Source organism: Salvelinus fontinalis, chromosome 32, assembly GCF_029448725.1.
Source record: "Salvelinus fontinalis isolate EN_2023a chromosome 32, ASM2944872v1, whole genome shotgun sequence".
Taxonomy (NCBI): Eukaryota; Metazoa; Chordata; class Actinopteri; order Salmoniformes; family Salmonidae; genus Salvelinus; species Salvelinus fontinalis.
Genome location: NC_074696.1, coordinates 30,099,072 through 30,114,881, shown reverse-complemented (window position 1 = coordinate 30,114,881; position 15,810 = coordinate 30,099,072). Strand labels below are relative to the sequence as shown.

General features: G+C 44.4%; 1 protein-coding gene across 1 annotated transcript in view; it reads left to right on the top strand.

Annotated features, from left to right (window-relative positions):
* Nucleotides 1-12,954: 12,954 nt before the first annotated feature.
* The window catches only part of LOC129831059 (delta-type opioid receptor-like), a 28,389-nt gene continuing 25,533 nt past the window's right edge, over nt 12,955-15,810 (top strand). Inside the window, exon 1 of the mRNA XM_055894073.1 lies at nt 12,955-13,611. Coding sequence (XP_055750048.1) covers nt 13,367-13,611 — 245 coding nt within the window. The 5' untranslated portion in view covers nt 12,955-13,366. The remainder of the gene's footprint in view (nt 13,612-15,810) is intronic.

Below are 15,810 nucleotides of genomic sequence, written 5' to 3'. Positions count from 1 at the left end.
CCTGAGCACTGGCGCTTCTGTGATTGTCTTTAGGTTTTTGAAGCAGTTTTTCTGTTCATGGGACCATTCCCATTCATTTTTCTGTTCCAGAAGACATCTGAGTGGAGCGGACTGTGCTGACAGTTGAGGTATGAACTTTGCAAGGTAGGTGATCATGCCCATAAAGCGTCTCACATCGTTCTTGTTCTTCGGGCGCTCCATGTTGTTGGTGGCTGATGTTTTCCTCGGGTCTGGTTTGACTTCGTCCTCTGAAAGTACATTTCCCACGAAGGTAAGTGTTTTCACACCAAACTCGCATTTGTCCTTGTTTAGTTTTAGGTTGACTTTCCATGTCAGGTCCAGCACTTGTCTCACTCTCGCGTCGTGTTCTTCTTTTGTGGACCTCCAGATGATGATGTCATCCATCATGGTCTCCACTCCAGTAATGTGCTCGAAGATCATGTGGATTGTCTTGTGGTAGACCTCTGCCGCTGAGAGAATCCCATATGGTAGATAAAGAAATCTGTACCTGCCCTCAGGTGTGTTGAATGCGCATATCCTTGAGCTTGCATCGTCTAGCTTCATTTACCAGAATCCTGATGAGGCATCAAGCTTACTGAACCACTTTGCTCCAGCAAACTGCCACATTATCTCTTCTCTGGTTGGCAACTTGAAATGCTCTCTCTTGATTGCTTTGTTGAGATCTCTCGGGTCTAGACATATCCTGAGATCGCCGTTCTTTTTCACCACAATAACCAGTGAGCTTACCCAGTCTGTAGGTTCATCCATTTTTGTGATGACGTCCATCTTTTCCATGCGTCCGAGTTCCTCCTTGAGCTTTTTCCTCAGTGCAAATGGAACTTTTCTGCCTGCATGCACAACTGGAGTAATTTTGTCATCAGTAGATATTTTGTGTTCTTCTGGTAAACATCCAGACCCTCAAACATGTCCTCATACTCAGGAAGTAGCGATTCTTGGTCATTTTCAGTCTGTGATGTCACTACTTTTCCACAAATTGAGCTTTTCACATGCATTGATTCCTAGAATAGGCTGTACACTCTTTTCCACGATCAGCAGTTGTGCTCTGAACTGTTTTCCTTTGTGCTGTAAAGTTACTATGCAGCTTCCTTTGACTGGCACGTTCTCCCCTGTATAACCAGTAACCTTAATTTTCACCGGGTTTATTTTGCTCTTCGCCTTTGTTTTGTGTTTTGTAGTCATCCAGTGACAACGGTTTTACCTGTGCTCCAGTATCAAGCTTGAATGGTATTATAGTTTAATTCACAGTCAATGGCACAATCCATTCAGCATTACTGCATTGCATATTTCTACAGAATCAACAAAGAATTCTTCAATCTCCTCCTTGACTGTGTGAACCTTTTTCTTTGTAGCCTCAGCTTTGCAGTATTTTGAGAAATTATTATTTTCCCCACAGTTGTTACATGATTTGCCATATGCAGGGCAATTTTTGGGCTTGTGAATGAATCCACATCCATATGTAATGTTTTGATTTCTCTCTTTTGTTTGTTTTTGTTTTGTAAGGAATTGTGTGTGTTGCTCCTCTCTTTTTATTGCATACACTGACGTCTCATCCCTGCACAGCTCTTTAGCTTGTGCTCTGGTGGTTTCAGCTGCTCGACACATATTCACTGCTTTATCCAAAGTTAAATCTTGCTCACGCAGCAATCTCTCCTTGAGTCCATTATCAAGTTTGCCACAGACTATCCTGTCTTTCACTAGTGAGTCTTTCAGATTTTCAAATTCACACGTTTTGCTCAGTGTGTTCTGCTCAGCCAAATACTGGTCAAAACTGACTCCCTGTTGCTGATCATGAGAGAAAAACGTGTATCTCTCAAACGTGACATTCTGGCTTGGTACAAAGTACTCCTCAAATTTAGCCATTAGCACAGTCAATGTCAAGTTTGTCTCGTCTTGCTGAAAGCTATTGTAAATGTCCAATGCATCCTCTCCAATAACATGCAGAAAAATGGAAGCTTTCAATTTGTCATCATCTCCTCCTGCTCCACTGGCTGCTAGGTAGATATTGAATCTCTGCTTGAAACTTTTTCAATTGTCAGCTAAATAGCCTGTTAACTGCATAGGAGTAGGAGGACTAAGCTGCATAGGAGTAGGAGGACTAAGCTGCATAGGAGTAGGAGGACTAAGCCTATCCATCAATTTCTCTTACTTCAGTATGTTGCTCATCAACTTGCTCGTCAACAGTTTCCAATGCAGCCTCGCTCTCGCTGCTGTCACTCTCGTTGCTGCGGCTCGTTGCCCTCACTCTTGCAAGCTAGCATCTTCGACTACTCACGTCACTTGACTTGTGGTAGAATGTTCAATATTCGTCGCGGAAATTTGCAGTTACTCCTTTCTTTTCTCTGTCTCGTCATAGTGACTACCAATCTGACACCATTGTATGTTTGTTCCTTAAATAATGACAAGCCAGGTCGTAGGTTTAACTACTTTTAATGAACTTACACTTCCACTAGAAAACTCCTTGTTTAGCCATGCAAGGCATTCTTCAACCACCTGCCCCGCCTAGCCTGCTGGGTAACGTAGTCTAAATGTTATTAACATATAACAACACACTAGGCGGTGTCAGAGGAAGGCCCAAAGAATTGTCAAAGACTCCAGCCACCCAAGTCATAGACTGTTCTCTCTGTTACCGCACGGCAAGCGGTACAGGAGCGCCAAGTCTAGGACCAAAAGGTTCCTTAACAGCTTCTACCACCAAGCCATAAGACTAATGAACAATTAATCAAATGGCCACCCGGACTATTTACATTGATCGCTGTTTATTATCTATACATAGTCACTTTTCAAATGACCTCGACTAACCTGTACCCCAACACATTGACTCGTACCGGTACCCACTGTATATAGCCTCGTTATTGTTATGCAATTTTCTTGTTACATCGTTTTATTTTTTTACTTTAGTTTATTTAGTAAAGATTTTCGTAACTCTATTTCTTGAACTGCATTGTTGGGCTTTTAAGTAAGCCTTTCACGGTAAGGTTGTATTCGGCGCATGTGACAAATAGCATTTGTATCCAGGAGAGTGTGAGGAATCACGGGTCTAGATAATGTGTCTGGACAAGATATCTCGCCCGTCTCTACCACCATCTGCTCTGGCCATGATGAAGAGGCTGTGTGGTACAAACCGTCCCATTTGGCTGTTTGAGAGGGAGATTTAATAGATTTCAAATAAGCCACTTGCCAGTCGCCTGTTACCAACTGGGCGAAGGGGGGAAGCCATTGGCATTGTCACGTTTTACCAACTGGGCAACTGCGCATAGGGGGAACACGATTGGCACATCACCTGTTACCAACTGAGCAAAGAAGAAAGCAACTGTTATGAATTTGGTGAAGGGGGTAAGTCATTGGCACAGGAACAATATGAACCATAGGAACACTTATACAGTACGTGCCAACCATCAATAATTGCCATGTGTCTCCTAAAAGTGCCACTATCAACATGATCAGACTGGGATATAAGATTATCAAAATAAAGACAAACATCTATTCAATCTGTATTGCTGAAGTGTCAGAGATTGTGCCACATACATTTTAAGGTAATTTCCCAATGAGCAGACATATGCAGTGTTTACCGTGAATGCAGTCTCTGCTTACGCGGGAACATTGCCTTTCAATTCTAATCATGCTGTAACGCTGAACGACACGGATTGAATAGAGCCCGCGGGTGGCCAAACAAAACCATCCGCAGGCCAAATTCAGTTGGGGAACCCTGCCCTACACAAACAAAGACTGAACAACACTTAGGCCTACAGTTACATCAATCTAGAAGCAAAGAGCATTGGTGATCAATTCTAAATGGAATTCTCGCTCTACATGTCTGCAACGGTAAAGTGATGAAAGGCAGTCAGAATAATACCAAAGTGAAAGAGATATTTTGTTCCATTCCAAAGTGGGGCTGGCTCAATGATTTTGTCGCTGCCATGAAATTGCTTCTTTGCAGCTTGATCTTTTGAGCTGCAGAACATGTTCGTCCTCAGTGAAACGAACAAAGATGATAAAAAATGTCAAGATTACTTATTCAAATGAAAAATCTAGATTTTATTTCAAATGATCTTTTGAGCTCGGGTGTACGACAACAATATTTTCTCATCCAAACTATGATGATAAAAAAAATGTAAGATGACTTTTAGGACTTAACTGTGTAAGTTAATGTTTCACTTAATGTTTTGCTCTAATCAGACACTGGTATTTTAATCATGAGATCTTCTATTTCTCTGACACTAATGTTACAATTCATAGATTAAGTCTCACACCAACTCCTCCATTCATGTATGAAGTCATGTTCAAGCATACATTACTGTGTCACTTGGTGCTCGCTGACAGTCAGTGACAGAACAGCTCATGCCTCAATAATGCTGTCCACCAACCAACGCTTCAGCACCATTTATGATGTGTCAGCAACCTGTAGTCATCCCCAAGTCATTACAAAGGGAAACCAGGGAGTTGTATAAAGGGGAGATGAGAAAAAAAGGAGGGAGGGAGGAGGAAAAGGAAAGGGTGTCACCAGCGATCTAGGCTGTCCTGATAAATTATGGTGAGGAGGAGGCTTACTTTTTTGACTGTGGCATGAATCACCCATTCTCTCTCTCTCTCTAATTGGTAGAATGATGTCATTAAAACCAATTTACATCAAGAAATGCTGCTGGGCTTGCTGTGGCCAGACTGTCTCTACCTAACTCAAGGATTGGCCTGCCTAGTCGTGATCTCTCAACCTGTTGTGGGACCGTGTCCCTTTCTCTTTAATGGGAAAGCATTTCCCCTCCTCTCAGCCAGGCCCAGATGGAAAGCTGCTCTGGAGGAGGCCTCCGAAGTTCAGCGAGATGTGTCTGTCTGTTTGTCTCTCTGTCACCATGAGAGGTAGAGGAACAAACCCTTCTAACATGCCCTGTTCTCCTCTGTGTTTTAATGAGAATCCATTTCTATTTGGCTCGATGGAGGTGGAGGTGGTTGTCAGACAGACACTGGGAGATTGTAACCTATATGCAGGGAATTAGGAAGCAGGTGATTAATAATAATAATAGTAATAATAATAAACATTATGAAAATACAAAACAGGAGCCGCGTACTGAATGTAACCAAATCCAATACTTCCTGATGACTAAGGCTACAGAGGGCTATATGGAGGGACAGTAATCGGGGTGGTGATGAAGTCCAGGTGTGCGTAATGATGGGGAGCAGATGTGTGCAATGTTGGATGCTAGCTGTGCACAATGTGGCATCCAGGACCGGTGGTTAGTAGACTAGTGACATTGAGTGCCCGAGGGAGGGAGCAGGAGTAGGCATGACAGAGATAGAGAAGAGATAGGAGATGGAAATTGTGTCTGGGCTGTTTTGATGTAATGTTCTACGTTAAGGATTTCTCTCTGCCCCATTAATAAATATGGTTGTGACGCATAAGATCAGAGATGATTAAGGGGATATCTGTTTTGTTGGTCAAGCCTAACAGTGGTTTTCCCCTTGCTCTTGTCTTTTTCTAGTTACTGTTTTCTAGCTTTCCCGGTTTTAACCATTCTGCCTGCCCTGACTGGAACGAGCTCCAATGAACACTCAAACTGGACAGTTTGATCTCAATCTCTTCATTCAAAGACTCATCATAGACACTCTTACTGACAGTTGTGGCTGCTTTGCGTGATGTATTATTGTCTCTACCGCCTTGCCCTTTGTGCTGTTGTCTGTGCCCAATAATGTTTGTACCATGTTTTGTGCTGATACCATGTTGTGTTGCTACCATGTTGTTGTCATGTTGTGTTGCTACCATGCTGTGTTGTCATGTGTTACTGCCTTGCTATGTTGTTGTCTTATATCTCTCTGATGGCAACACCTCCATCCTGACAGGACCAGTTTTCCAAAGCCGCCCGAGATCTGCCCCTCCGGGTGGAGTCCCGCAATCTCCAAGATACTTAGCCCCTCTGCTGTTCGTCTTCTGTTGCCCTGTACCCTCCGTATATATCCCACTTTTCATGTATATAGGATCAAACCCATGTCTCACAGCCCTTTGTCTCCTGTTTCCAGAATACTTTAGTGCACTACCCATAGGGCTCTGGTCAAAAGTAGGGCCCTATATAGGGAATTGGTTGCCATGTGGGATGCAACCTGTGTGAACTCCAGAGGTACATGAGGCTTATATTATTAATAATGAACTGGTCCTCTAAGCCCTGTGGGCGGAAGAGTGTTGTATATTTCCTGAAGGGGTTAGTGGTGTGTGAACAAGAGCTAGTATAGCCACTTTAAATAGCAGGAAACTAATGGCCATTATGGAGCCTGGTAAAGTGGAGAGTAATGAGGAGAGGGATTCAGAGAATAGTCATCAACACAGTAGGAGAGGAATCAATGAAATGATGAAATGAAGAAAGCAAGAGGGAGAGAGAGGGGGAGGAGGGAAGAAGTGAGTGAGAGAGTGAGAGGGAGGGAGAAAGAGAGAAACTATAGACAGAGAGAAATTAAAATCTGCCTCTTTCTGACAATCTGATACAGTCTGATACTGTATAAGATCTAAAGCTTTGAATCATTTCAATCGATCTACACTAAACACAACGTTTTTTTTGGCTGTCCGCGTAAGAGAACCCTTTGAAGAAACGTTTTTGGTTCCTGGAACCAAAACGAAGGTTATATAGCTCACAGTTATATCACTCCAATATATTGGTATCACTCCGCGGCGGAGGGATACATCTGAGGTGAGGATTTACAGATTTACTCTCATGAACAACTGTGTCACAGGAGAACGAGCTCCCCTGCCATAAGATGGAGGCGGTGGGACCTCAATCCATCCTGATGGTTGATGTAAGCCACCACTGTGGTGTTGTCCGTTCTCACCAGGACATGTTTCCCCTACAGATGTGGAAGGAAAGACCACAGGGCCAACAGTACAGCTCGGAGCTCTAGTGTAATGAAGTGCCTGCCGCTCCAAGGAGAGCTGGCCGACCTGCCCTTGGTCACACCCCCCCAGCCGATCTGGGAGAAGTCTGTGCTGACCAGCTCCCGGCGGGACATTCTCAGCATCTCCACCCGACCAGAGAGAAAGGAGGGACTGCGCCGCCTCACCAATGCCCTGAGCCACTGTGCGGTCACCCGCAGCTGGCAGTGATGGTGGAGCTTAGGGTGCAGCCGGTGGGAGTTGAACCATCGTTGAAGATGCTGGAGATGGAGAAGGCGCAGGAGCAGGGGAATCAGCAACGAGGCCGCCGTCAGCAAGCCCAACAGGCGCTGGCAGGTCAGGGCGGATACCACCCGCCCCTGCTGAAAGCGGTCGAGGCAAGAAAAGAACGCCTGAACCCTTCTGGTGGGCAGGCATGCTCTCATGAGGACTGAGTCCAGTTCCATGCCAATTAAGGCCCCCCTCTGGGTGGGCGTTGGATGACTCTTCTTGTCATTTACAGTAATGCCCAGTCCACCGATGTGGGTCAGAAGCATGTCTCTGTCTGACAGGACCTGGGTCCTGGTCGGGGCACAAATCAGCCAATTGTCCAGTTAATTGAGGATCAACAATCCTCGGTACGTGAGAGGTGACAGGACAGTGTCCATGCACTTTGTGAAAGTGGGGTGCCAAGGAGAGGCCGAAGGGAAGAACCATCAATTCGTAAGACGCCCTTCGAAAGCGAATCGGAGGTACTGCCAATGAGCTGGGTGAACAGGAACATGGAAGTATGCATCCTCAGGTCCAGCATAACAAACCACTGGTCCCTGGACACGGCCTGCAACATGCGGGCTGGGGACAGCATGTGGAACCTCAGTACCTTCAAAACTCATTGAGGTTGCGGAGGTCCAGAATCGTTCGAAAACCTCTGTATCTTTTTGGGAACACAAAATAAGTAGAGTAGAAACCACCTAGCCGTTCTGATGTCTCGATCCTGCGGATGACACCCTAGTCCAGGAGTGAGGGGATCTCTAACCGCAGGGTTTTCTTCTTCAGGGGGGCGGCCACCATTGTGACATGAAGGCCCCTGAAGGGCGGGGGCCGGCACCAGAATTGGAGTTGGTACACCTCGAGTATTGTGGACAACACCCAGGGGGACTCCACACCCTCCTGCCACTTTGCCCTTTGAGGCCCGGGAGAAGCGGCTGAGGCCGAGGAAGGGTGTTGTCAGGGGTCCTGCTGGGGCCCGCCTCTCCTCTGGCACCCCGAACTCCTGGGTCCCCCAGGCACGTCCCTATGGTGGTTACGGTTGACAGGTTGTTGTTCCCAACGCATGCTGTGCCCCTCCCTGCCGTCGTCCCTCAACAGGGACCACACTGTTGTTCGGGTGCAGGTGGGTCAGTCTACTTTGGACCCGGACCCGGGGCTAAGGAGGCGGCATGAACCGTCTCAGGGTCTCCTGGTCCATACGAACCTCATCGGTCTGCTCCAGAATGTCATTAACCCCTGGGTCAAACGTCAGCCCTGGGGTGATGGTGAGAGTGGCAAATGTGCTCTGGAGAGCAGCTGGAAGGTGGGATTGGGCCAGCCAGAGATGGCGCCGGGAGGTAACCACCTGCACCATGGCCCGTCCTTTGGCACGGGTCACATCCCTCTGGAGCAGGGAAAGCAGGTGAGACATCTCCATCGCTTCCCGGAGGAGCTCCTCTGTGCTCTCCTGCAGCTGGGGCAACAGAGTCTGCAGGTAGGCCTGCCACAGCATGGCCACATTGGTAAGGCGGTCAAGAGATCAAAGGGACCCATATGTGGCTTTCAAGTCCACATCAAAGACTCTGGGGGGTCCCGGCTTCAGTCATGGGTTCTGCCCTATAATCTCCCGGTCCGGGAAGACCATGGCAGCTACCATGGTGTCCATGGTCGGGTACTCCCAGAGGCTGAGTGACTCTGCGCCCGCAACATAACTCCATGGTCCAGTCTCTGCTGTGAGTCGGAAGCACCCCCTGGCAGAGGCCCAGCTCTCCAGCAAGGTCTTGCGGAACTCAGCTAAGATGGGGACAGATGGAGTCACCACTGTCCACCAGTTTGATGTCCAGTGCAGTGGCTACCCGAGTAGGCTCCTCATAGCCTCTCAACCCGCTGCCGGCTTCTGATGGTCTGTCAGCCTGGTAGCCCCGCTCACGATGGTGAACAGTGCCAGCATGGTCCCCCAGGAACAGCCTATCACTGGCCAATAGCTGTCGTCACCATCGAAGCTATCAACCTCTTGACGCAGGGCATGCGCCCTCCGTTCAAGGTGGTCCCAGCGGTCCGACTCCTGCCCCCGTCCAGGACTGGCAGCAGAGGGGCTCTGCCTGCGTTGGCTCTGGCCATGCATCCTGGGAGGGGTACTGGGCCCGGTAGAGGGACTAGTAGCTCGCTGACGCACCATTCCTGAGGGAGGGAGCTCGTCCCCAGCCCGAGCCCGAGCCTGGCCGACCCACTCATGCATGGCCTCCAATTGCGCCAGGCGCAGGCATTCTGAGAACACCACACAAATTACCCAGTACCTCTGCAAAAAAAACGGGGAAGACCCGTGTGGGAAAAGCAGGCAGACAAAAAAACAGCAACCAGGTAATGGATTTGATTTATTCATTTTTTTTGTTTTTTAATTTACAACTGCTATATTACCTAGCCAGTTTAATATCAAACCAGTAAAACAGCACCATATGATGGAGTAACTCCATTAAGGAACTCCAAAGATAGTGTCTCAATGTAGTGGAAAGCCCACCACAATACTCGTACACTCTGCAATGGAAAGAACAAGAAAAGAACCTGCAGGGTAATTAGCAGAGAACCTGTGCCGTAGCGCGGTTATAGCAATTCACAACACACAAATAGAATAAGCCAGTTGGCAAGTTGTGTAAGGTAAATTACAGTTTGTGGCAGCAAGAGCCACCATACTAATGGATGCACACAGAGTCATAGTGTAAAGATAACAAGTACAACAAACTAAGGGCGAAGATACAGCTCAACTGCTCGCAGTGATTGGGGCACTCAAGAGGAGGGGCTGGCTATGTGGCCAGCTGCTCCAGGCTGCAAACAACCAGTGAGTATACTTCCATGCATGATATCACACTGACTTACCAAGTGAACTTCAGAAAGTTTGTACCTCAAACCATAAGGACGTCCGCCGAGAAAATGAAAGAGAACGTGTGTCGCGGCCATGGGGTCTGTATATAGGGGCGGACCCCCGCCGTGACACAGGTGTACACGGGAGTAAATCTGTAAATCCTCACCTTGGATGTATCCCTCCACCGCAGAGTGATACCAATATATTGGAGTGATCCAATATAGTGAAACATAGAGGGTTATTCTATGGGGACAGCCAAAACTCTTTTGGAACCCATTTTTGTAAGTGTAGCGTCCAAACACAGGTACAGTAGCATATATATCTTCTAGATCTGCTAGCTCAATAGATTTAAAGCTTGAAAACACAGGTAGGGGGCTTTTTTTTAATGTATTTTTTATCTGTGTGTCTTTAGTTTAGTTTATTGAAGCAACAAGGCATGACATATATGGCCAAGGGCTGTTCTTACGCACGATGCCTGGATACAGCCCTTAGCCGTGGTATATTGGCCATATATCACAAACTCTCGAGGTGCCTTATTGCTATTATAAACTGGTTACCAATGTAATTAGAGCAGTAAAAATAAATGTTTTGTCATACCCGTGGTATACAGTCTGATACACCATGGCTATCAGACATTACAGACATATATATATATATATATATATATATATATATATATATATATATATATATATATATATATATATATATATATATATATATATATATATATATATAAATGTCTGTAATGTCTATGTTAATGTTTTAAATGTATGTAAATTGTTCAGTCTTTTGTCTGATAAATCATAGAAACAAGAAAATGTTGGCTAACATTCTGAGGGCCCTAGTGAATCCTGTAGCTGGATATTCCGGATAGAGTGTGTAGGAATCAGGGTTGAAGTCAATTTCGAATTGAAGGCAGTGAATGTTTTATTCTAAAATTGAAAAACTTAAATAATAAATAGCTTCAGCTGATTGTGAAGTCATTGAAAATAGATGCAATTTTTTTAAATTATTCATTTGGAATTTTTGTTTACTTCGTTAATTGACTGCCTTCAATTTGAGGCAGGAAATAAACATTAGCTCCACATTCTGTTGGAACCTACGCCATGCATCGAGTAAGTGTGAAGACACACAGTCCATCCGAAGTGAAGAAACTCCAGCGATATCAATCTTCTAATCCCACTTCTGACACTATGTCTTGTTATGCACGCTTTGTACAAAAATACTAAATGCAGAATGACAGGTTCTTTATTAGCTAGTAACTGGCATGTTCGTGTCTCCCGCCATGATGAAATTGAATAACCTCACCTGGGTAGTCTAACCAATCATACCATAGTATGATATGACAGTAGTCTGTGACCAATGATAATTCAGTATTGTTGAGATCAACGCAATATTAGGAAGGTGTTCCTAATGTTTGGTATGCTCAGTGTGTGAGCCATGTTACAATTCCCACCAAGAGGGTTAACACTATTGACGCGATAGGTAGGGTGTTTGCTTCCCGCTCCCTCTATTTGCTCCACTGGTGACAGAAGTGGGATGGGGGCTGTGGGGCCAAAGGAATGCAAGGGCGGATGTGTCATGGGGCTTGAAAGAAAATCAAAGGGCGGGGATGTGACTTCTCATTCTGAGGGGGCGATGTAGCGACACTCGTTATATGAGCCACGTTACAATTCCCACCAAAAGGGTTAACCCTATTTGCACGATACGTAGGGTGTTGCTGTACTATTCCACAGGTGATCTGAGAAATATCAATGATTATAAAGAACGGATAGAGAGGGGTGATTTGAGAGCAAAACATCCACAAATGTAGGCTTTCTAATGGGGAGCAGTTTATCCACATTTTCCACATTTTCAATTAAATCATTAATATTGCCAAATCAAAACCATCTGAGGCAGCGTTCAATTCCTTGTTAGAATGTTTTATCTTTGCCTTGCTAAGCACTATGCCTAGAACTACCTACGTCGACATAATTGTATCACTAATAAGCCTAGGCCCAGTAAATATTAATTATTTCCTTTCATTCCAAGTCCTGCATTTGGTTATTTATGAAAATAAAATTGCATCATCATGTTCTTCTACACCAACAATGTTTTTATCATACACTACATGAACAAAAGTATGTGGACACCTGCTCATCAAACATCGCATTGCAAAATCATGGGCATTAATTTTTTTTCATCACTCCAGAAAACTAATTTTTACTGCTCCAGAGTCCAATGGTGGCAAGCTTTACACCACTCCAGCCAACGCTTGGCATTGCGCATGCTGATCTTAGGCTTGTGTGCGGCTGCTCGGCCATGGAAACCCATTTCATGAAGCTCCAGACGAACAGTTCTTGTGCTGATGTTGCTTGCAGAGGCCGTTTGGAACTCGGTAGTGAGTGTTTCAACCGAGGACAGATTCTTTTTTACCTGCTATGCGCTTCAGCACTTGGTGGTGCCGTTCTGTGAGCTTGTGTGGCCTGTCACTTCACTACCGAGTTCCAAACGGCTCCTAGACGTTTCCACTTCACAATAACAGCACTTACAGTTGACTGGGGAAAATCTAGCAGGGCAGAAATTTGACAAACTGACTTGTTGGAAAGGTGGCATCCTATGATACTGTCATGTTGAAAGTCACTGAGTTCTTCAGTGAGGTCATCCTACTGCCAATGTGTGTCTATGGAGATTGCATGGCGGTGTGCTCAATTCTATACACCTGTCAGCAAAGGGTGTGGCTGAAATAGCCGAATCCACTAATTTGAAGGGGTGCCCACATACTTTTGTATACATAGTGTATGTTCTGTCACATAGCCTACAATACGTGTAGAGATTAATCTATAGCTCAGCGGAATAGGCTAAAACAATTATCAGCCTACTATGCACAGCTTTGATGTCGTTAACCTATAAAAAAAAAACACTTGCAGCGCGCGAGTGTTTACATTATTAGACGTTTGGAAAGCGAGAACAAATCACTGCATGCACCTTTCCCACTAAAGGCTACCGTCAACATTACACAGGCCGATCCTCCTGAGAACAGGACTCCTCTCTTTCAACCAGAAACAAGACTGAACAGTTCTTGAATCATCCTAATGTTCTGTGAACTCTAAACAGAAGTGAAATCATTTTTGCTTTTCCATTCTTATTTTTGGGGTTGGGAAGTCTGTCATCGTTCTGTTTTTCATGTTCGACCCCTTGGTGAGACAGACCAACAGTAAACTGTCCACCTCGCCCGTTGGCGCGTGAGGATCAGTACACACCTTCTAGCCAATAAAACGCCGAGTAGGCGAAACAAAAGCGCGAGCCGTGTCCGAATATCCGACCAGTAGTGCTTGGATAAGTTTTCAGCACCACAGACCAGAGAACAGTAACAGTCACAGGCGCGCGACAGTCCTAGAGCCATGGAGCCGTCCACTGCCCCTGGTGCTGAACCGGCTGATTTCGACATGTACTCGGTGATTCCGTTCAATGTCACCTACCCGGACGACGAGATGGGGTTCGTGCCCAACGGGGAAAACTACACCCAGCAGCTCCCGGTTCAGAGCGCCTCCAATATTATAGTAGCCATCTCCATCACCGCGCTCTACTCGGTTATCTGCGTGGTGGGATTGCTCGGGAATGTCCTTGTGATGTACGGGGTGGTGAGGTAAGGCTTTTCTACTGGAACCACCGGTGGCATATTCTATTTAGTTTACTATCATTGGTGGGAACTTGCTTTTGAGATTATATGCCTATTATTGTCTGTAAGAAAGCATGTGAATACATTTATTTGTGGAGATATGCGTGACTGAAAATGTACTTTTCTCAAGAAGGTTTTAGGCTATAGGGGAATCGTGTATTTCGTATAGAAATCATCAATTTTTTTATAGACCAATATCTAATGTGTGCCTCTCTTCGTGTTAGCTAAGCAAACCGTATATTTGTAAAAAGCAAGCACAGGACGCAAATCAATTATAAAATGAATGATTTCCTGTGATTTGAAGTTGATACACTCTATAACACATATATTTTTTTGTTGCTTTTGTTCAACAAGGATACATTTTTGCTGGCGAAACGGTAAATCAATGTTTACTCGCGCGTGAGGACCAAAGGAAAGAGAGAGTCTGGTGGAGAGTGTGTGTGCGTCGCGCGCGTGTGTGCCTACTAGACAGCACTCAAAAGAGTACTCAAATTGGGCTATCTTTAAAAAATATATATATTATCAAATGCTCCCATTTTACAGACATTAATTAAGATCAACAGGATTAAATTATTGGCTATTCCCAATCTGCACCCTCCCCTAATTGAAATAATACTGATGTCAGTGGTGGGTTTATTGTTTATGATGACATTACCATGCTGAGTGTATTGTTAAGGATAATAATTTTGCCCACATCACAAAAATGCTCTAGCAACCCCCCTCTGACATGTTCAAAGACATGGCAGGCCATGGCCAAACTTTAAGGACTGAACCCACACAGTGTGTACTAAACTGAACCCTAGCAGTGTACTAAACTGAGCCCTTGACAGTACTAAACTGTCTGGCATTATAAGACAGTAAGCATCCAGTCTAGTAAACTGGATGTCCAGTCTAGTGCACTTACTTCTGTTATTGCCCACTGCTGTCAGACGACATAAAACCGTATCCAGTCTAGTAGCTCTGAATCCACTAATAGCTTTAGGGTTGGAATTTCTAAATTATAATTCAATTCACACAATGAATTATAATTTAATTTGAATTGGCCTCACCCCACAGGAAGCAGAATTTGAATTTCATTTAAGGAAGAAGAATTGAATTAAAACCAATTGAAATCAATTAAATTTAGGAGTGAAACATGAAAGTCTCATTCATTTCACAAATATTTTATCAATGCCACTTATTAATGCAAAGAATATACACACCATTTCAAATATTAATTTGATTATAACTCAGATGTGAAGCAGTATTTCGCTTTGGCATGTCTCCATAAGGAAGTGTTTGATCTAATGCACTCTGGGATTTTTATATTTCTGATATTTAGAACATTAAGGGAATTATGGATTATTATTATAGACAACCCACAACATGGTCTTAGAATATTTCCAGAACACTATAATTATTTTTAATGGTTTCAAGAGAATTAAATGTTTCAACCTTCTGCTATTGTAACCAAAATTATGGGGATGTGTAGAATAAATAAGTCATTTGAATTTAATTACATTTATTTTAATTCAATTCCACTTCCTTTCATTCAAATTCTGCTTCCTGTGGGGTATGTCCAATTGAAATACAATTAAAATTCATGAATTGAACAGAATTAAAGAGCAATTCTCGTCTCAATTCATAATTGACCCCAATCCTGTTATATACAGTGCCTTCGGAAATAATTCAGACCCCTTGACTTTTTCCACATTTTGTTACATTACAGCCTTATTCTAAAATGTATTAAGTTGTTTTTTCCCTGTCATCAATCTACACACAATACCCCATAATAACAAAGCAAAAACAGGTTTAGACATTTTTGCTGATTTATTAAAAATATACTGAAACATAAGTATTCAGACGATTTACTCAGTAATTTCTTGAAACATACTTTCTTGAAAAAGTTGCTGAACAGCTATTTTCTGGTACTTCAGAGATGTTGGATCGTGTTCAAGTCCGGGTTCTGGCTGAGCCACTCAAGGTCATTCCGTTCATCTTTGCCTCGATTCTGACTAGTCTCCCAGTCCTTTCCGCTGAAAAACCTTCCCACAGAATGATGCTGCCACCACCATGCTTCATTGTAGGGATGGTGCCAGGTTCCCTCCAGACGTAACGCTTGGCATTCAGGCCAAAGAGTTCAATCTTGGTTTCATCTGACCAGAAAATCTTGTTTTTCATGGTCTG